General features: G+C 37.5%; 1 protein-coding gene across 2 annotated transcripts in view; it reads right to left on the minus strand.

Moving 5' to 3' along the window:
* The window catches only part of BCKDHB (branched chain keto acid dehydrogenase E1 subunit beta), a 132,386-nt gene that overhangs the window by 86,014 nt on the left and 23,120 nt on the right, over positions 1-23,252 (minus strand). For both annotated transcript variants that reach the window (XM_075707420.1, XM_075707421.1), the window contains exons 4-8: positions 19,024-19,157; positions 18,220-18,375; positions 14,144-14,252; positions 4,146-4,243; positions 1,886-1,996 (exon numbers count right to left, since the gene is read on the minus strand). In XM_075707420.1, coding sequence (XP_075563535.1) covers positions 1,886-1,996; positions 4,146-4,243; positions 14,144-14,252; positions 18,220-18,375; positions 19,024-19,157 — 608 coding nt within the window. The remainder of the gene's footprint in view (positions 1-1,885; positions 1,997-4,145; positions 4,244-14,143; positions 14,253-18,219; positions 18,376-19,023; positions 19,158-23,252) is intronic.

Consider the following 23,252-nt stretch of genomic DNA (forward strand, 5'->3'; position numbering starts at 1 on the left):
AACTCCAGAATGACAAAACGCTTGACTACACAATTAAGATACTCCAAATATAGAGAGAGTCAGATAACGATGTGTGCCTGATCTGCCCTATTTAAACATCTGTACAATCTGACTTAGCTGTAGATGTGATATCATATTGCCTTAAATTAGAAACTGCAGGCAGAGAAGGTACTTGATGAAATCACACCCCTTTTTCAAGCCCATGGCTCTTCTCATCCCTATGGTTATCTTAACTCAGTACACTACAGTTACTAGGTGTGAGTTAACTAAGCTGCAGATACCTCTCAAGTTTCAAGTGATTTGACCAGCAGCATCAAATGAGCAGACATTGAATTAGGACCCAACAAGTTGTTAGCCACAGTGCTGCAGGACTGTGGATTTGCCAGCTTAAGGAAACTCACATCTCGAGTGGAAGCAGCAAGCATTCTGCTAACCCACACAACTTGTCGAGGCTTAAATCAAGGGAGCCATTACTATAAAGTGAGGGGTAAACCTTTGGCTATGCTCTAATTGTTAATGCTGTAAATAATGCAAAGACAAAAACACCTGCAGAACCTTTCAGAGCATTGCAGTCCAGAAGTGCATTCACCAGCATTGGTACTGTTGGATGGCAGCCAGGTAACAGCTCTTCTCTCATAGTTCTCAATTAGCTTGACAAAAAATGGTTTCACAGAAGAGACTTCAGACTAATTTTCATGAGGTAGCTATGGAAAAGACCTGTCTATAAGAGTGCTTCCAAAGCAGCAATACTAACATTTATTTTGCAGATTCTAAGTATACTCATGAATTTATAATGTTGAAAGTACCTCATCAAACAGGTAAGTGAAAAATGCAGGGTAAAAAAAAAGTTTACAGGCACTGTAAATAATGCACACAAAAAATTGCTAATTCAGGAAAACAGGAAAAAAGTTAGATAATAATCGGGAGGGGGAAAATCAAGTTTTCCAGACACAAGGTTTTGCTCTAATGACCTCCAGTCTGTTTGGTGGTTTTTTTTAATTTCCCAAATGGCACTTTTAAAAAGTGTAACTTGGGATTCTTACTTATATTTACAAAAACTTTTGGGAAACACTCTCCCTTCCATTTCCTTTAAGGTCTTTCCCCCAGTAGCTCTTAGCTGCTGAAGAGAAAGCAGTATGGGGCGGGGCGGGGCGGGAATGTAAGCAGACCAAGGCATATGTAAGTACAATAACCACTTTCCATGGTTTCTCAATACATGGAAATCCAAATGCCAGCTTCAGCTGCCCAGTGCTTTGATTCTTTGCAAAACCAAAGACTCCCATAGAGCAGACAAGGACTTCAAAGTACCCACGAATTTCAAACCAGATAGTTTGAAAATAGTAAATGCTGCCTTTTCTCCCCAGTCCAAGAATTCATATACCTTAAATCAAACACTTCTTTCTAGAAATATGGATAAACAAAACTAAGGCACATTATTGCAGACCTAAAACTAGATAAAGGTCTTGGTGTAAAACAGCAGGAAAAAGAAAATAAAGATTTCACCTGATCTTTTCAGACCCAAAGACAGAAAAGATGATAGAAAGAGCCAGAAATCATGGAAAAGCAGTTTTCAAGCACAAGTCTGATTGAAATCCTGCCCTCTGCTTCAATGCAAAGAACATATATGCTAGCATTATTTTGAACCCTGAAACATAATTCTCTTTCAATGCTAGAGCAAATGTTTGGTCCATGTAATGTGTGTTTACTTGTCATATAAGATCCAGAACAAAAAATACAGAACAATATATACAACACAGAGCAAAAACGTAGGCCTTTAAAAAAAACTTAAAGAACAAAGTCATCATTATTTGCATTTAAATTGTTGTTATTAGTGTGGTTTTTTTGGTTTGTTGTGTTTTTAAATTAACATGCATCACCTCCTTACCTTGCAAACAGTCTCTGTATCCCAGGGTAAGATGGTCCTCAGATCAATAACTTCACAGGACACACCAAGCTTTTCTTGAGCCATTGCTGCCACCTCTTTGATCACATGTACCTGAAAAGGCAATGTATTATCACCAAGTCAACATTTAATTTCTGTTTAAGACCATGCCCAATAAGCAAATTGGATGAGGTCATCTTGGTCTGGAAGGCAACGGAATTTAACAATATGGACACGGTCACGCAGTGTCAGTTGCCTGAGGGTCAGAGAGCAGTATTAAATTCTACATAGAGCAAAAATCTATGCTGAAACAAGATGATTAAGGATTTAAACAGGCATCTACATAATGCAAATATGAATAGCTAAACACCAAAGGACTAATTTTAAAAAGTAAATCAATACACTTATGGTAATAATAAAAAGAAAATATAGCTTGCAGTGTTTTTGTTTAAACTTCTAATACATCTGTGGCTGTAATAAGAAGGTTTGAGAATTTTCAACATGACACATGGGATGGATGTTTTTGCCATTTCCGATGTGTAAGTGAGAATGTTTACCTACTTCACAGGGGATAAGGATTAGTTAATGACCATAAAACACTAAGCACAACTGGAGAAGAACTAAAAGCCTTTACTGCCCCTCATTGGTACTACCCAGGAAAGCAAGCATCAGGCAACCCCACGAGAGCAGCAGCTGCCAAGCAACTACCTAACGTCCAAAATCATACAAGAAGTAACTACTGAGTACGTGCAATCACTCTGCCTATTGACAATAAACTCTGGATTGGTTGCACATTTAGCAATCAAGTTCCAAGTTTATGTACACAGCCTGCAAACACCCTCAGCACAAACTCACTGAACGTATTTGATCTGCAGAAGCCTGACACATCCAGAACATGCTGGATTTACTACGTATGCACTAAGCATCTGTCCCCACGCTGTATTGTACAGCCACACCCATGGTTTGGTCAGCTCCTAAATTTGGATTCGGGCTGCACATCTGTCCTATTACTATTCACATCAAAATAACTGCCTGTCTTAACACTTGGCCTACATTTTCCAAGCTCCAAAGCACACAGTTTTTTCGAAGGATGTCACTCCAAGTCCTCTCTGCACTATGGCCTACTGGGTAAACTCAGGATATTATTAAAACTCCATAGCCAGCTTTCAAGCCATTACTTTATCAATTCAATTTGGGGGAATACGACGAACACTAAGATTTCATCCAAATGGAGCAAAAATTTGCACTTTCAAAAGGGAACATGGAGAAGTATAGAAACTGTTTTCTGCTGCATAAACAAGTAAAAAAATTGAAGGAGTCCATAATTTAATGCCAGTGCAAAGTATCAAAGACTAGTAGGAATAACCACAGATATAAAGGAGATCAAGCAGTCTGAGGACAAGGAAACTATCACAGAAAAGCACTGAAGATTACAGTTTTCAAACAAAAAGAAAAAAAAAAAGCACAATCCCAGAGATCAATTCAATACTCTTGTGATGAAAATTTTTACACTCTCTCTTCTAAAAACTCCTCAGATATTATTAGGCCAGGAAAATAGCAATTTCTTAATTATAGGTTAAAGGCAATAAAAAGATGTTTCTGGTAATTCCAAACTAGACTCAGATTTCTTTTCTACCATTCTTGAAAATTAACATGTACTTTCTTACCAGATTTTTCAATATTCGAGCATCTTAATTTGGGGGGGCAGGGCGGGGAGGGTGGTGTCCAATCATGTTCTTGAACACCTTTGAAATATAACTGTTAGAATCAAAACTACATCAATCCCTATTTGTATTACATGTTCAGTGGATTTTAACTCTCTGTGTAAAGGGAACCCCAGGCTGCACTTTTTTAAATCATGCTGTAAAAATCTATATTTATCTTTCAGCATACTACTTTGAACTCTCCTTTCCCATTGCCTTCCTCGGAGTCACATCTCACTGCCCCATTCTTAAATATATCATTTTCATACTCATGGATAAATCATTAGCCTCCTGCACAGCTACCTCTTCCACATTTCCAGAGTCAGCTTCAACTGAAAATGAGTAAAATCTTACCAAACAAAAAGCAGGTTTCATATAAATGTAAACACTGCCAATCATTTATCCAAGCATATAGTGATGGAAGATAGATGCAGTTTATTGTCTGGCACTTGAGCCTGAATGCAACACTGTTCAAACATCACCTAACCCTATTCTGTTCTACTTTAACCCTTAGCCTAGGCTTTGCTGGATGACAAAGAGCTTGTAAGAGCCTTACTGACCTGAGTGCCCCAAGCAACCAGTGTCACATCACTGCCAGTCTGCAGCACCTCAGCTTGAGACAGTGGAATGTTGTAGGGCTCCACAGGAACTTGTTCCACTGAACAAATAAAAACAAAGGGAAAAATAAGCATTAAATTCCTTTACTATTCAATATTATCCCATAAAAATATACACTAAAAATGTTCTTCAATGTTAATGCCATCTGAAACAATAGACCACAATTACATTGAGTATTAGCCTTTATTTCAAAGGTTTAGCTGTAATTAAAAATATTTTTAATTATACTGTTAAAAACACATTCAGTGTACTGTTTAATTTATGTTATATACCACAGTAATAAGATATACATATACACAACAAAGATAGTAGTAAGTCCTGACCCACCCCAAGTCAAAATATCAGTATCAGATTTGGAGAGGGACACTGCTACAATTGATAAAAAAATCTCAAGCAAACACTGCAGTTAATTCTAATAAGCACCAAGAGAGCCTTGAAATTATATTTTTAATGCTTAGACGAGAAGGAAACGCTGTGCCAGCACCCTCCTCTGCCAAGAACAATGCTCCACAGTTTTATTTCTAAATAGAGGGAAAAAGTTTTCAGAACCTACACATAAAGTGTCAGCAAGAACTTGTGATTATAGCAGTTTTAAATTAGTCTAAGTATTTTTGCTTTGAAAAAAAATGTTATCTACTCACCAAAAATACATCACCATTAGAAAGAGTAGGCAAAAATTAAGCATCTTGTCTTCTTTAAGACATTTAAGGTGGTTCCACTCAAGACCCATTTACTAGTTTTCACGTGGAAACACATTAGGTCAGTTGTCCTAGTTTTGAATCAATGCTCCAATGCATGATACATTGACTAGTTTAATGATTAAAACTGTGATAAGAGACATCCATATATCATATGCAGATGACACCAAGCTGGGTGGGAGTGTCGATCTGCTGGAGGGTAGGATGGCCCTGCAGAGGGACCTGGACAGGCTGGACCGACGGGCCGAGGCCAACTGTATGAGGTTTAACAAGGCCAAGTGCCGGGTCCTGCACTCAGGTCACAACAACCCCATGCAGCGCTACAGGCTTGGGGAAGAGGGGCTGAGAAGCTGCCTGGCCAAAAAGGACCTGGGGGTGTTGGTCGACAGCTGGCTGAACATGAGCCAGCAGTGTGCCCAGCTGGCCAAGAAGGCCAACAGCATCCTGGCCTGTATCAGGAATAGTGTGGCCAGCAGGAGCAGGGAGGTGATCATTCCCCATGTACTCGGCGCTGGTGAGGCCGCACCTCAAATACTGTGTCCAGTTTTGGGCCCCTCACTACAAGAAAGACATTGAGGTGCTGGAGCGTGTCCAGAGAAGGGCAACGAAGCTGGTGAAGGGTCTGGAGCACAGGTCTTGTGAGGAACGGCTGAGGGAACTGGGCTTGTTTAGCCTGGAGAAGAGGAGGCTGAGGGGAGACCTTATCGCTCTCTACAACTCCCTGAAAGGAGGTAGTAGTGAGGTGGGTGCTGGTCTCTTCTCCCATGTAGTTAGCGATAGGACGAGAGGAAATGGGCTTAAGCTGCATCAGGGGAGGTTTAGATTGGATATTAGGAAAAATTTCTTAATGGAAAGAGTAGTCAAGCACTGGAATAGGCTGCCCAAACAGGTGAGAGTCACCATCCCTGGAGGTGTTCAAACAACGGGTAGACGTGGCACTTTGGGACTTGGTTTAGTGGGCATGGTGGTGTTGGGCTGATGGTTGGACTGATGATCTTAGAGGTCCTTTCCAACCTCAATGATTCCTAGTTTTTACTTTCATTAAAAATAATCCAGCCACCAAGCCAGGAAACATGAAATTATTACTCTACACTTAATTGTTTTAGTGGTGGACTTGGTAGTGTTCGGTTAATGGTTGTACTGGATGATCTCAAAGGTCTTTTCCAACCTAAACGATTCTATGATTCTATGATTGACATCTTAAAAGAAATATTGTCTTGATCTAAAAGTAAACTTATCTATGCACCAGCAAGTCAAATAATACAACTTAAAATAATTTCCAGTGATAACTGGGGAAAAAAAAAAATCTCACTCAACTCTTTCTGAATACACGAAAACAATTTATAAAGAAGGTGCTCTACTTCTTTTGTTGACATATTTCATAGTTCATAAAATTGTTACTGAGTTCCTGCTGAATGAAGTTGCTTCTTGAACTTATGATAAAGAATACTACTGAATGATACCAGCAGGAGAAATTAAGTGTTTTGTATTTTTCCTTCACTGGTGTAGCAGATCCAATACAAGTAGAACGATCTAGATTTTATCCTGGCTTACAAGTTATAAACATAACTCTTCAATAAATCAAGTGGTGATTTTTTTTTTTTAAATTACAGCAGATGTTCTGGCTTGTTTTGGTTTGGGGTTTTTTTGCCAGTAATGATCTATAAATACTACAGATTTCACAGACTCACAGAATGGCTGAGGTAGGAAGCAACCTTTGGAGATCACCTAGTCCAAGCCCCCTGCTCAGAGCAGGGTCACCTAGAGCCGGTCATTCAGGGCCATGTCCAGTTGGGTTTCGACTATTTCCACGGTCAGAGATTCCACCACCTCTGTGGGCATCCTGTTCCTGTGTTTGACCAGCCTCACAGTAAAAAAGTTTTTGCCTATGCCTACATTAGAGATATCTCGCTTCATCTGAATAGGCACAGAGGAGACATACATATTAACTAAATCATTCTTCCTAAAAACAGAACAGGAACTTTTTTCTCAGCATAATTCAGAAACACGTGTCAATTCAATCAAGAAAAAAAGAAAAAAAATTGGGTTTTAAACACAAGGCGTTTTTAAACATAGCACAAAATCAGATCTCTTTGAAAACTGTTATTTTTAATGTATTAAAATGTCAGTGTCTTCCTGCGATAATTTCTTTGAATAACAACTGGCTAAAGGAATATAGGGCAGGGAAAGAAAGACGGGAGAGGCACGTGCAGCCCTCGCTCACTGCACATTGCTGGTTGACAGTAAAGCAGACTAGGCTTCTATGGATTTTGCACATTGTAAAACCCTCAGGCAAAAGAAAGCAGAGATCCTGAGAGATAATGACACCCACAACTACACTAATTGGCATTGCATAACTGTCTTTTTCATGGGACTGTCATCTACATGAAACCTTATATGAAACAAGAACCTTATAAAGATGCCACTGGACCTTCGAGTGGAAACCCAGGCAACTGACAGGAGAAGGTTTTGAAGTGACAGTGGGATGCACCAGAGGAAAAACTGGAAGGTGTACATGATACAAAGAGCTCCTTCTCTGCATCGTGGTTTTATCCACTTAGGGAAATTAAATACACAATTACACAAATTAACTGATTTCTTATTATAGCTAAACCATTATGCAATAAGATGTCCATTGGATAAGCCCATCTAGAATTCCTGACACTTTTAAATGCAAAATTCAGCTTGTCAAAAATTTATAGGTAAGTCCAGATTTGGCAGGATTTTATTCAAATGCCTTTGCAAAAACTCCTCCCTCCACTAACAGCAATGAAAAGTAGCATATGAAATTATTCTATGCATATTCTTCCATAATAATTAACCAAAGCTGGACAACAATGTTTATACAAAGCAGCCCATTCATCTATTACTGAAGTTATAAATAAAATATTTTAAATCAAATATTTAAAATACAGATTTCAAATAAAGCAATTAACAAAAAGTTGTAATTAACAGAGAAAAAGGGCCATCACAAGTTAATTTTAAGAGGCTGCACCATCTGTTGCTTTTTCTAAAAGAGCAATCTGAACAGCAGAAAGAAAACACATGTTTTCTCATCTTACCTGTCTTGTCTCTATAACAACCACTGATGCAAGTCGTATTATTTCTACACCACCAATGTCATCTATAGTACAATTAAATGAAACTGAAAAGGTCAAAAAACATCAGAGTAGGTTCTCCACAAGATGTCTAAACCTGATAATGTCAAGGTGACTCATCTTCTTTGATTCATAATCATTATGTGCTCTTGACACTGCACAGGCTGTTAACTACTTTTTATAAATCAAAGCCTCCTTTTTCTTTTTAATTCAGATATTTTCTTAGTACCTCTGACATTTAGGGGGACATCACCACAACACTTTCAGTAATATCATAATCTCATAAGTTAACCAGCAACAGAATTTTCTCTCTATATGCGTACGTGTATATTTAAGTCTGAACTTTTACCCAGAAAGGCTTACATTTCTTTGCTCCTTCCTAATTTTATACAAGGCAAATTAACATACACAAAACTTCTGATGACCAATGAAAAGTTATGCAGAAGGAGAGATCATATGCTCCCTTAAGGGTATCTGCACAAGGATCTTTTTGGTGCAAAAGAGGATAACAGGAAGAGGGAGAAGCCATAAGGAATAACACGCAGGGACACAAACCTAACTAGCAAGCCATGAGGAAGGCAGTAACAAGAACCAAACCTGCTCAGTCCCACTTATTGATAAGGGTATGGAGAATGTGGGAGTGTTTCTTTCAGTAAGATTATCTGGTGGAGGACCTTGTCAAATGGCATGATAAAGAAAAAGAAGCTATAAACAAAATACACAGAGATACAAACCTGAAGACAAACACAACAGAGACAAAGACAAGGAACAAACCTGGTCAGGCACACTAAATGAAACTATGGGCAAAACAGGACTTTGCAACTGATAAGCATGCAAACCTGAGGGCCCACAGTGTTGGAGGGGGATGCACGGAACTACACCAGCTGATGATGGCATGGGAAGGTGAAGGGGTCTAGGGAGGAGCAAGTTGGGGAACAAACAGAAAGGGTTATAGAAGGGGCCAGCTGCACATAAACTGGGGCCGGTCAGCATGTTTGTCTGACTGAGCCCTGTGCCTCATCATGGTGGTCAGTCCTAGCTTCTTTTGAAATCCTATCCTGTGCAGGGGTGTGTGCTGCAAGGACTATGTGCCAGCTGCTGGTGAGACCAGCAGGAGAAGACAAGACACTGGGCCAGCAACAGGAGTCAAACAGGGGTGCAAGATGCCCTGGGCCTGTGATGTGAGCTACAGGAGCAAGTGGGGCTCTTGGCCACCAGATGCCGGGGTGGGAACAGCATGTGTCCCAAACACCAGCTACAGGGAGGGACTGGAGAGAGGCAAGTAAAAGGCTGTTCTGTTTCCTGTGGGAACCAAGCAGGGCTGCTAGACTGGCTAATACCCTCAAGAGTTTTGACAGGAAGAGAGCTGTCCAGGGGGGAGAAACAATGTCATTCCCCACTCCACATACGTACAACCAAGCTGATGGTGGCACTGCCATAACTGTCCAAGCAAGTGAACAAAGACTAAGGGTGAGTACTCCAAAGAGCCCAGGCACACTGAGGAACAGCAAGTCCTCTGCTAAACAAGCTGCTAGTAAAGGGGGTGACTCTACAAGAAAAATAAGCAGTCCTGCCTGCGGGCCTAGCCACAGATGCAGCACTGTACTGCTTCAGAGTATGGAAGAAGAAACCTGCAATTACTAGCTACAACTATGCATGCTAAGTATACTTCTTTTTCTTTTCCAATCTAGTTACTGCTTTATGATATGTATCTTACACACATATATCTCTCTCTCTATATATGCACATAGGTAACATGCATGGTGCTAATAACATCAAGTTCACAGGTTCAATCCCTGCTTACTGCAGGGGGGTTGGGCTTGGTGATCTCTCAAGGTCCCTTCCAACCCAAAGCATTCTATGATTCTATGTTATATACACCTATATATAAACATATATCTGTATATAGGGACTATTTCAAATCGGTTGCACATCAGAGGTAATGCAGAATATGAAGCTTATCAACTGTATTTCATTTAAACAAAACAGATAGTTGTCTTCTGTAACTTTTAAAACTTACTATTAACGGACACCCAGGCAAAGTTTAAGCCTTTAGCTTTAAGTCCACTCCCTCCTTTTGGTGTTACTAGGGTTCTTGGATATCTAAGATGTGAGTTAGTTTTTGAATTAACTGGAAAATGTTTTCAAAATGTTCTTCACTTTGGAAGTTGCCTTTTCTCCTGGATTCATCACAGTGTGAATGTGGTGAACTTAAGGCAATGCTACTTCAATCGATATTCACCTTTCTCCCAGGGATGACTAAGGCCTAATTTTATTCTTGTACCTTGTGTGGGCAAAGGCATATTTGGAGAGCAAATATTAATGTAGAAATGAATGTTCATTTAATAACATGGTTAGTTTTACCTCATGTCTGAATAAGCATACAACATATTTGAATAAGCAAATCTGTGTTCATTTGGGAGGACATCCAGCTAAATTCATTATTCCAAAAAAAATAGCAAGCAGTCACAATATCCATCTGATAGTCACACTAAATATTCTGTCCTACAGCTCTCATTTGCCTCGGAGACCAGACTTATGTTTCAAAACACTAACAAAGATTCTTCTTTATTTTTATTGTACAATGTTTTTACTGCTATGAAAAAAATCTTGAAAAAACTGCCCTGTCATCAAGGAACAAACAATAAAAACAAATAAAAAAAACCCACCACAAAAAGAACAACCTTGAAAGCAAATGGTGGGCCTATTAGCTCCTTGGCAGTATGCATCGGATGCAAAATCCCCAGGTTGGTTCTGCACAAGAGCTTCTATAAAATGGCAATGACCTGACACCCTACTTAACATTCTCAAAAAGCAATTTCAGGTTATACATTCTAAGCTAGATATATATTATCTTCCACCACTAGCATCCAACAGCTAATTTCAACAATAATAGCAACGTTTGGGGGCAGAAGCAGAGGGCACAGTTTTTGTTTGGTTGGGGTGTAGTGGGTGTGGGGGTTTTGTCATTCTTTGTTTTGTTTAGGGGTTTTTTGTTTGTTTGTTTTAAACAAAGCATTAGTAGCTTCAATGCACGTGAACAAGGACAGATATCCTGTGTTTTAAAGACTATACCATCTACAGCCTATTTTCAGCTGAAATTTCAAAGATATTAACAACTCTGAACAAAATATCACAGATAGGTATTTAGAGGCCTCACAGGGAGAAAGAAAATTCCATTAGAGGAGAATGATGAAGCTCAAATGCCTACATTAATTTTGCAGATAGAAAATACTACTTCCCATTATCATCTTTGACACGTTAATTTTTCAATGAAGTCCCCACACACCCACTGTAACATCAGTCAAGAAGTTCTCTGCAACAAACATGTCTATTCACATGAAGCTAGAACAAAAAAAATTTTATGGTAGGGGGTAACATAATTTCATTATTCAATGCCTTAGCCATCATCATGGAAATAAAGAAAATTATTTTTGTCTGGAACAATGAGGTCCCAAATCTTGGGTTGAGTTTTATACCATATTATACTATTAATATCCTGTCTTCCTCCCTAAAAATGTATCAAAGTGGAAGTTTCTAGTAGAAATCAATGACTCTTCCCACCCTGCACCCCAAAAAAAGAAAAAATTAGAGATAAATAAAGCAACAGAAGACATCTGATACCATTTTGTCTTCTTGTTTTGGAAAGCCTGCATGTTCCCAGCCTTGGGAAGACCCTGTAGTATTTTGAGACACTAATGGGTTTAGTGGTGGATTTAGCAGTGCTAGGTTAACAGTTCAACTTGATGATCTTAAAGGTCTTTTCTAACCTAAACGATTCTATGATTCCAAGAAATACATATATAGTTCAAGCTTACTGTGCAAGCAAATTTCTGAATCTGTACTATCTTCTTTCTCCTGCTAGGATCAACACACTCATGTGGGATATTATAAAACTTTGCTCTACTCAAAAGACAAGACAGTTGCATTTTTAAAATCCTTCTTTCCATCATTTATCCTGTTCTTGTTTATCAGGCTTGTGTCTTACTGCTGTTGCCTCTGGACCAAATAATCATGATGACACTGGTCCATTCTGGATTCACCAGGCCATTTTGTTTCCATGGTGGAATTACAAGAAACCCTGACCACAGCCAGCAGCATAAGAAGGAACTCAGAGAGATTCATTTTCTAGGAGAAACTCCCAGACACCACTCTTCTTCCAGTTCAAGCTGACCCAACCCACAAAGGATATCTCAACAGTTAAGAAGATGAACCAGCAATGCCAGAGGGAAAGGTTTTCAATGAAAATAAAAGGAACATTGAAACCCTTCCACATAATAAAATATTCCTGCTTTATATTGTAGAAATAATAAAAAGTCCATGTTACCTGTCACAGTCATCTCCGTCACATGTTGACACAAATGTACTATAAATTTCAGCCTCGATCACTAAACTGATGTTCTTAAAAATTTTAAGACAAAAATGTAGGCAATATCTCTGAAAATCAGGCCATCAGAATACAGGAGGAAATCGCAGTCCTTTAGAAACTACCAATATCATCTTGCAGCAATGCTGCGGTTGGTTATTGACCAGCACATAAACCACATTAACCACTACTTCAGCATGTCTTTACTCAAGATTTCAATCACAAGGCTGATTTATGTTCACTAGACAATCCAGCAATTGCTTTACAAGTCATTTCCTCAAGCACAAAATCCTCATGTTCTCAAAAGCCATGTGATATTGATGTGCAGCCATTCATTCCACTATGAAAGCAAGTATTTTATTAACTCTATAGTCTGTACTTGTGACTTGTGAATACTTAAAAAAAAAAAAAAGGGAAGGGTTGTTTTAAAGACACAGGAATTTTAAACTTCCATTTTTTTCTTTGTTTAACAGGACTCCAAGACTCAGGTTCATTTTCCTAACTACTTCATCTAAATGAAGGGTCAGAGGTCTTTATTGCTAAATTTCAGTAAGCTCTCAGAACACACTGAACTTAAGGAATGCAATACCCTTTGGGTACATCACACCACACCACACTAAGAATAGCTGCACTTTTAAAAATACATTGCTAACGGGAATTCTGGGTCTTTTTTAAAAGATAAAAGCAAATAAGCAGTTTCCCTGGTAAGTATCCTATTTGTTCCTGAGTTATTCTGATATTTTTTTTAGGCTTTGATGTCTGCTTTCTAAATCTTTCCCGTGTTATTCTTTGGTTCTCTTCTCTAGGAATAGGATAAATTTACTAACAAAATGGATGCACTGATGGAAAAGTGCTGTTAAAAGGTCCAAAGTAAAATACAAACATTTTGTTCTTCACTCGATTTCAGTCCACACACAGAGTCAAATTATAAATTGGATTGACGGATTCAAGCATAGTTGGTATATAAAGCTTTATGACATAGAAATGCTGAAGGTAAGTGATGGCTTGATTTCTATTTTATCAGTTGCTCACCCAATCACTCTGCCTATCTCCACATACAAAATTTGTTTTCATCCATTATCTGTTCTCAGTCCAGTTTCTCTAGTCCAAAGAAGTAACAAGGAAATTTTTACAACCAACTCAAGCACTATTATCTTCAAATTACTCTGTTCTTATATGATAGCTGTTAAAACTTCTTTGAACCAAAAAGTTCACTATGACTACAACAAATGAAAAAAGTAATGGCAATCACACTTCCTTCCACGTAAGATAAAAATCTAAGGGTGCAGATTTTCAAGATTTTTAGAAATTAAGCACTTCAAAGAAATTTTCACTTTGGGAAAATGGTGACGGTGATGTTCAGTGCTTTTGGAAAAATAAAAAATGATCTGGAAAGTGATTTTAGTATCTAGAGTTATCAAAAAGAAAGCAGTTTAACTTCTGTCAAATTTATACTGCAATTTGATAAAGAATAATGCCTTAGTTCTATTTCTTCTTTTTTTTTTTTTTAACCCAGGACTGTAAAAAGCATTCCACTTCCAAAGTTAACTGAGCATGAATCAGACTGTAAACATTCATTTATCTTTGCAGCCAAAATTAGAGATCTTATCAGTTTTCACACCACCTCTAAAAACACAACTCCCAAACATAGCTAGAGACAAAACAAGTCAAGACTTCTGCTACAATATTGTTTTAGCTGTGACTATGAACATATATGTGCAAAGAAAAAAAAAAAAAAAGTGTTGTTTTATTGGAAAATACAGCATATAAATCTTTACCTGCAGCTCTATAAAGTATTTTAGGTTCAAAGAATATGCATGGATTTTTGTCCTCTATGCATGACAGCAGCAGTCCTTTGGCCTGAAGAGGACTCCTTGGAATAACAATCTGTAAAAATATTTTGAAATAGTTTATTTAAATTGCAATTCTGCTACAGGCTTCTTCAATTAATATTAAAAGCCAAGCAATTATTTGCTTTAAATAAACCTATATACAGACTGAGCAGTTCTTAGAAAGTGAATTAACATCAGTGCTATGTTACTAACACAGACTTTTTGAACTTTATTTTGTTCATTGATGAGGCTTGAATAGTTCCCCCCTACACCATGATTTAAATACTAATGGACCCCCCCTCCAATAAGGCAGAACTAATATCTTAACAATAAGATTTTGAGGGAGAAGGAACAGAGGAAAGACAGTCAGATTAAAAAAAAAAAAATACTGTATGTTAGTTTAGTAAAATGAATGTAGACGTACAACAAAAAAAATCAGCTGAGTGATCCTCAGTTGCTTGGGTAAAGATTCATCAGAGCAGACCTGGAAGGTAGTCAGACTTAGTCCAGTAAGTTTTGAACACTCAAAAAGGAAAAAGCTACTTAAAGTTGACTTCCTTTGTTCATGGTGGAAGCCTGAAATTTGTTCATTTTGGAAATGAACAAATACCAAAAAAATACCTGAAACTATTATCAAAGCAAAGAGAAAACTAAGCAAGACCTCCAGATGTCATCTGAATACTTTGGAAGGAAAAAGTATAATTGATTTGCCAACAGAAGAGTTAATTTTGGATGATCTAAGAGAATGTTGATTATGAACAGAAAATGACCAAATTATCACAGTTTAAATGAAAATAGAACCTGAGAGCTCAATTCCCTCAAATCAGAAGGACCAGCTAATTTACAATCCAGAGATCTCAAAGAGCTGGCACATGCAGCGTGAAGTCTACTAGGAAACATTTTTATAGCTGTGAAGTTAGAAGTGGCCCCCACTGACTGAAAACATTAGTTGTAGCACTTGTTTAAAAAAAAAAAAAAGTCTATGTAACTAGACATGTTAACTTACTGTCTCCAGGAGTTTCCAAGGCTTCAAAATATTTTTTGAGAGTAAGAACATTTAATCATATAAAAGTAATAGAAAAGAGTCAAAACACAACCAAAATCTGCTATCACATCAAATTGACTCAATAAGTGATTTTTCTAAACAAGGGAGAAACAGTCTATTAATATTTCACCAAAGCATTTGGTAACAGACATGTGGGAAATTGCCCAACTGATGTATGTTACTAGTGCAGCTCCTTAGGGATCACTTTTAGGACAGACTTTATTTACCTTGTTCATATACGATGTTAAGTCAGAACATGGTAATGAAAACTACTCAAAAGCTGAGAGTCACTACCACTACAGAGGATGATAACAAAAAGACCTATTTCACATTGAGGACATGACTGACAAAAGCAAAAGCAAACTGAACAAAACATACTGAAAAGGCATGCAGTTAAGGACCACATTTTTATTATAAATTTAGAATTCATCAGCAGAAATTCAGATCTGAATTTACCGTCTGCTCAAAGGATGACTAGGACTCTATGCAGTACAGCCCTAAAAAAGCATAATAATATGGCCAAGGAAGTGTTAGTGCTATTGCAAAAATCACTGCTGGAAACTCCTCTGGAATACTTCATGACTGTATCAACTGTTTTGAAAGAAAATGAATGAAACAGGTGCCAAAAGAGCTTCAGCAATTAACATCTCTTTGATAGTTTGATTTGTTTAGTCTAACAAAACAAAGAGTAAAGGGAAAACAATTGTTCTCTTAGTATATGAAAGGGAAGGTGGAGGACAGGAAAGTTAAATATACAAGTCAGTCAGGGACAAATTTAGGCTGGAAATGAAAAGAAAGCTTCCAGCCATGACGACAAATATTCTGGAGCAGTCTTACAATGGAATGAAGAGAGTCAAAATAATAATTTTGGAAGACAGTCTGATCCATTAAGACATACATCCTCACAACAGTAGGCCAAAGATACAACCATCTAGCAACATCCTTGTCACCCCAACAAACCTCATCTTAAGTACTAATTATTACAGTCCCTCCCCTCAACAAAAACTCCCTTTCGCTTGGGAAATCCAAACCTCAGCTTTCACTTAAGAAAAACACAAAATAAAAATCATAAGTCAGGAACCTGCCACAGAGTTTAAAAAGAAGGCAGTTTTGAAAACCACTCTCCCCAAAGATCAATCCTACCCTTCCCAGCTTGTAATACGTGGCCTTTCCTCCTGTAATTTGGAGAAAATACACATATGGGACTTCTGCAAATGCATCTGAACCACAAGTTCATTTGTGTTTCTGGATTCATACACTAAGGGCTGGGTTTAGGGTCATTCAAAAAAAAGGCATGCAACCTTGAAGATAAAGCCTTAAACATTATTAACTGCATTAATGAACAGCTTTGCAAAAAAATTTAAAGGAACAACATTGTTTTCACAAAGATAGAAAACTCAAAAGATAGACTCTAAAATACTTCTCTGTGCCTCAAAAACTAGTATATTGTTCCATCAGTTCCACAGAATTTAATGTGCCCTTTACCTGAGATGACAGCTGTTAGTGGTATCAACCTATTTTAGCACTTTACCCAAGGAAAAGTGAAAGAAAGTGAAAAACCAACAAGAAGAAAGATCAGAGATGAGAGAAAAGAAATCAAATTACCTGGAGTGATTAAATAAAATTCTGACTTACTAACTTATTCAGAAGACTAAGCACAGTAGTACTAGGTTGCTATGAATTAGAATGTGTTTTAATCACCAGAGTGGACCGCTAAATCTCAGCAGTTGGTTCAGTATATAAATATTTGAGACTGACCAACAAGATCAGCATAAATTAGCTAGACCTGGCATCAGTATCTTAATCATATAAGTTCTCTTGCGCTCCCATATGATAATAAACTACTCTAGTTTTTAAACAAGCTCAAGAAACCATTTGATTCAATTACCCGGCAAAAGACTTTGTCGATTGCTTTTGTCTACATCACGAAATATTTTCAAGTCAGAATAGGAATACCTCAAAGACCAGAAAGAACACCCAAAGACAAAAATGCATTCCATTTCTCAAATACCATAAAATAAAATGTGAATAATACAGGATTTTTTTATTTCAGTAAAGAGAAAAAAATAGTAGAAATGGCTATGGCCTCCCTGTAAATGAGTAATATCTGAAGCTTTAGAACACCAAAATCATATATAGACAATTAAAACAACAGTTAAACAATGAACATGTGTCTTCAGCATACAAATACTGGTTTTGCTTAAGTCTTCCACATTAATCAAGCTATGAGTCATTTCTCAATGGACTGGATGCCAGTTAACCCAGAAGTACAAGTCCACAGACAAAAATTTACTCAGAAAAAAATGGAGAGCTGGCAAACAGTGCTCTCAATCTGAGATGACTAGATCCCGCCCCTCCCTCTTCTCCAGGAAAGTTATCCATCTAAGCGCTAGGAATCTTAGCTTCAAGGGATGCCACGGTCTCACACAGAAAGCTTGCCTAAAGTTACCATTCAAAGAATCACAGAACAGTTGAGGTTGGCAGTGACCTCCAGAGGTCATCTGGCCCAACACCCCTACATAAGCAGAGCCACCTAGAGCTGGTTGCCAGGACCGTGTGCAGACAACTTCTGAACACCTCCAAGGATGGAGACGACACAGCTTTCCCAGAGAGGTTGTGGAAAGTGCTTCCTTATGTTCAGATGGAACCTCTCGTGTTTCAGTTTGTGCCCACTGCCTGTCACTGTCATTCATATAAATGAATTTAATAATGCACTTAAGAAGACAGATGCAGAAAGAAAAAAAGCAAAGTACTATTTATTAGTGTTAGTTTTTAGTTTCCATACTATACTGGACACAAAACAAATGTACAATGTATGCTTTTAGAGCAAAAAGCACACCAAATGCTTTGTCTATTAAAGATTGCTTCAATGATGGCTATAGATACTCAAACTCTTAACACAGCTTAAGTTTTATAACTTGAAAACTTCTAAAACAGTTGTTAATTAACATATTCAGATTTTTTGTTGTGGACTTACCTTTATTCCTGGACAGTGAGCAAAAAAGGCTTCTGGACTTTGAGAATGATATAGTGCACCATGACCCACACAGCCCCAGGGGGCTCTGATGGTGAGGCTTCCACAATTAAACAGATCTCCAGAGCGGTAACGATATTTTGCTGCTTCGTTAACAATCTGGGAAGATTTATATACAAAGGTAGCATTCAGTCCAATACCTTTAGTTATGCATCATTAAGCCTCTACAATACATGAAATATATCTACATCATCTGCTCCATGCATGGAATTCAGAGGACCAAATTAGAAGCAAAGGAATCCTGTAAGTCAGTGGAAAGGCAAACATTTTCCAAGGCAAATAATGCCTTGGAAATTTAGTGTGTTGAAGTTAGATGCCTAGGCCTCAGGAGTAGCCATATAGCCAAGTTGTTTCCCCATTCCCGTACTGTCAATCAGCCCAGTTCAAATCTGTAGCTTGTCCTGTGGACACATGGCTGGCTGCAGATGCATAGAGAAGTGAGAGATGGTGTTGGAAAGACACAGCTGAGGAATTTAAGGCTGCTGAAGCCAACACAGCCACAAAACTAAAACCAAAAACAAACAGACATTTGCTTCAAACCACATCTTTAATTTCCATTATTTAATCAGCCTTCAAACTGGCTTTGATACCTTCCTGTTTACTTAAAGCATGCATAAATATTAGTAATACAGCTGTGGCTATGTTTCCAAAAATTACATATTCAAACCAAGTATTAATGCTAACAGAAGAGTAATTTAAACAGTCATAAGATTTCTTTTTACTTGTCTCAAATTTATTAGTACTAACCTGATCAAATGCTGGAAAAATGTAATCTGCAAACTGAATTTCTGCAATGGCTGTAGCTCCTGCAACAGCAACTCCAATACCAAAGCCAACAATGCCTTGTTCACACAAGGGGGTGTTGAAAACTCTATCTTTTCCTAAAAAAAAAAAAAAAAAAAAAACACAACACACACAATTCCTTTAACACACCAGCTCGAAGTGGAAAACTCAGCCCCAGAAATATTCCAGTTATAAACAAATCACCTGCAAGTAAGCATATGGCTCTTTCAATGCATTTTTTAGTGTAGCAAAAATAAACATCCATTACAGGTAAAGATACTTTCACTTTAATTTGTACAGCTCAGAGGAAGACAAGGAGAAACAAAATGAAAGAACAGTTTCTGTAACTTACAACATTCTTAACACTTCAAATTTGTTCTGATGTATATACAGATAAGCATGCATGCATACCCATCATGCTTATATGGGAGGAGTAAAGAATACTTACAAGCAATAAAAAAGCTTACAATAAAGAAAAGTATTGTTACTTCAATTTTTTTCAGGCAGTCAAAAGTAACTGTCCGTACTCAAAGGCAGATGGATCTACAAAAGCATCTGTATGAAAGTATACTGCCTCTTGCCCACACTCCCCATAAGCAGTACCCAGTCTTATCGGTCTTCTTCCGTAAGGTAAGGCTGTGCTTACCAAAGAATTTGGTTTGTCTCCAAGGCAAGAGAAAAAAAAAAGCTGTTCCTGATGTTGGAGGCACAATACTGGAAATCAAATATTTTGGGTACTGTGTCTTCCCTGCAGGAGTGCAAAAAGTCATTTTAGCCCTGACATTTCTGTGCTACAGTAATTTCAGATTCCAAATATGCATCAATCTAATAGATAGCTGAAGACAAAATTGTTCAGTTCACAAAATTAAAAACAAGAAGGAGAGGGGAAGGAGACGAAACACCCCTACAATATCCTCTATAAGACATATTTATAATATGTGCCAGCAGTACAGTAATGCCCCAGCAGATCAACAGGAGAACCCAGTATTGCTATTAAATTTTCCCTTTAGAATATTGTGAAATAAACAGTAGGTTTCTATAGCAGTCCATCGTGCATGGATATGGCAAGACTTCAAACGTAATGAAAAAAAAAGTGAGCACAGTGCACACCAGTGGCTATAAAATAAATTAAACAATAACTTAAAAAATACCAAATAAATAACTAAAGACTAATCAATTAATAATCAGGAAAGTTGTTACTATAAAGACTCCTAATTTCAATAGCTGCACATTAACAAACTAGAAAAAGGGAAGGTAACAAGACGTTTTAGAAAGGGATGATAAGGAGAACCACTGCCCACAGCTTTATTTATGATACACTGAGAGGAGGCATGTTTTACAAATCTTTCAAGTATACATCTTTCATCTTCACACATCACCCAGCACAGCATTGTCACTGCTTGTACCCTGTCCACGTGCTTCGCCTCATGTTTTGAGTTTCATACTGCAAGGGTTATTTTGTTTTGTGTCATTTTTTGGGTTGGGTTTTGTTGTTATTGTTGTTTGGTTTTGGGGCATTTTTTTTGATATGTCAGTAATTAGTTTTTGGGTCTCCCTCTGCCTTCCTCTCTTTTCCCTCCACCAGGAATATGACTAAGACACCATTAATTCAAGGCGAGTTAAAAAAAAAAAAAAAATGCCATCAAATGACACTACAATGTTGGTGGTGTCAGTGAGGCTACAGAAGCCAACAGAAGTCCAAAGGGCTACCACAATTGCAGGATACTCCACGATTTTGCCTACAAGACAGAGGAAACATTTTCAAGCACCTTAAAGATCATCTTTGTGAAGGGAAACACCATTTTCTCAAATTAGTCATTCCAAACTTCTATGACATCTACTCATTTCTTATAAATCAGTGTTTGAAACAAAAAACCCTGTGACTTACAGTACTTTTAAGATACATGCACACTGGGCCACTTCTTGTTTAGAAATAAATTTCCAAGAAACTTTTAAAATTCTTATGACCTAGAAGTTCTGCTATTGCTGCTGGAGATAAAAATGTTACCACAGCTAGCTCAGTAATTAAAACTGAATTCCAGATTAACAAAGTTATTGCATAGCTTTCGAAGGACGGTAAGGTTTTGTTATCTGCATGTCAAACACACCCAATATTACCCTGATCAACTCTGAATCACAGCAAAGTACCATGCAGATCAGAGAACATTTTTCAAGTAGAAAAACCTGCTAGCTCTCATTTCCAAGGTATATGAGCAAGCTGATCTCAGTAATTTCCAGATGTGCGTCATCTGTGCCTTGTTTCGTATCTCCTGGAAGAAAAATAATGATCTCTGCAGGTACTGTGGCCAAAAGTCATTCAGATTAAAAATGGCATAGGAAGTGAGAGCGGCAGTCACTTCGTAGTGCTGCCATTTATTCTTGCTGGGCACTTATTTTACCAGCATGCTGCAGTAACACTACTAGTCTGCACACTTCTATTATTTCTTTACTAGTACTACCAATGTGTCTGGCAATATCACTATATAAAAACAGCCTCAGACCTGAAAGATTTTCATTCCAAGTAACAGAAAGACAGAATGCTCTGGGAAACCCAGAACTGGGGAAGATGTCCATAGAAGATGTCACTTGCTTCTATTGTCCTCATAAATTAAGTTATACTCACTTCTGACAGACATCAATTGTGTCTTGGCTTTACTGCCAAGAATTAACAAAAACCAGTTCAAAAAGCTTCACAGCGGAATCATCTTTTCCCTTCAGAGCTGACAAAACGGGAAGATTTCAGTCACATCAGTACCATGCTTCTCCCATGCAGAATAAGAAACTTTGGCTTTCAGGGCTATTTAGTCCCATTTCTACAGAGTAAATAGATCAGTAACCTAATCCATAGGATGGAGAAGGAAAATAATGCCATGTTATAGAACTCCTATAACAAGGAGAATGCAAGATTATTTTTGAACCTAGAGAGAATGTACACTGTGTAACTTGTTCTCATTCCTGAAGGTTGGCTGTAATCTTGGTTCCCAAGCTATACAGCATCTTCTGGTGCACTCCGTCTGCTGAGGCATCATGGTCAAGGAAAGAGGAACATAAACCACCAATGCAAATGTCCCTCATTTTTATTTAATCTAGGGTGCCGTGAATTAGACATCTTATTTCCCTTCTCTTTCACTGATGCATTTAAATTTTTAATTTAAAACAGCTCATATTTTAATAAACTAAAAATGCATTAACATTACCAAGACATATTACACTTTCCTACTTCTTAAAAGTCTATTGGCAGATCAATATATTTCATTTAATTTGCCTACGTGATAATTTGATGTAGGATGTGATCAGCAAAGAAAACACCAGAAAAATAAGACTGTAGAAGAGACTGGGGGAGGGAAGGTGACATTCACAGTAAATTTAAAAACATAGCATTATATTGAAATAAAAATATTCAGTTGACCTTTGTTTCTTCATGTGAATTTCTATTCTATTTTAACACATACTGATTTACTGATATGCAGTTAAACCTGGTTTAAAACTTTACCACATAGCCTACATAGATTAATGTATGAGCAGAATACAAAACCAGATCATTGACAAGTGCCCAGAAGTCAGATCATATTAAGCTTACCTAACCTTATTCTTTATTAGCGAATTTTTCAGAATACACCAAAATTTAACAGATTTTTCACAGTACACCGAAATCACTTTATACATTAGTTCTATAAATAATTTTATATCATAACACAAAAATTGAAATGTATTTGAATAATCCTGTAAAATGAGCTTTCAACTTATAAAAACTTCAAAATTAATTGTTTAATACCAATTTGTGATAGGTGAATGAATTTAAAAGCATGTTAGATCCACCACACTAGCTTGCCCCTCTATGATTTGGAATATAAAAAACATCCTAACAAAACTCCTGAAATACTATCGAGATATTAAATTAGAGGCAGCATGCTGCTATCAGTGGAGTATGACGAAATATATGAAGTGAGAATCAATAAAAGCAAATGTGAAATACATGACAGTTATAACATGATCAGCTTGAAGCACCAAATTTGGACTTTGAGAACTAAAGACATAATCCTGAAGTACTACAGTTTAAAACAGTGAAGAAAGAGCCAGGTAATTGTCATTGAATGAGATTCATTACTCAGGAATGGGTTTGATTGTACATGTACAACAATAACACTGATCCCTTCTTAAAAGCAAAACCTAAAGCACTTTAGTATTCATTA

The sequence above is a fragment of the Pelecanus crispus genome, chromosome 3 (genome assembly GCF_030463565.1).
Source record: "Pelecanus crispus isolate bPelCri1 chromosome 3, bPelCri1.pri, whole genome shotgun sequence".
Taxonomy (NCBI): domain Eukaryota; kingdom Metazoa; phylum Chordata; class Aves; order Pelecaniformes; family Pelecanidae; genus Pelecanus; species Pelecanus crispus.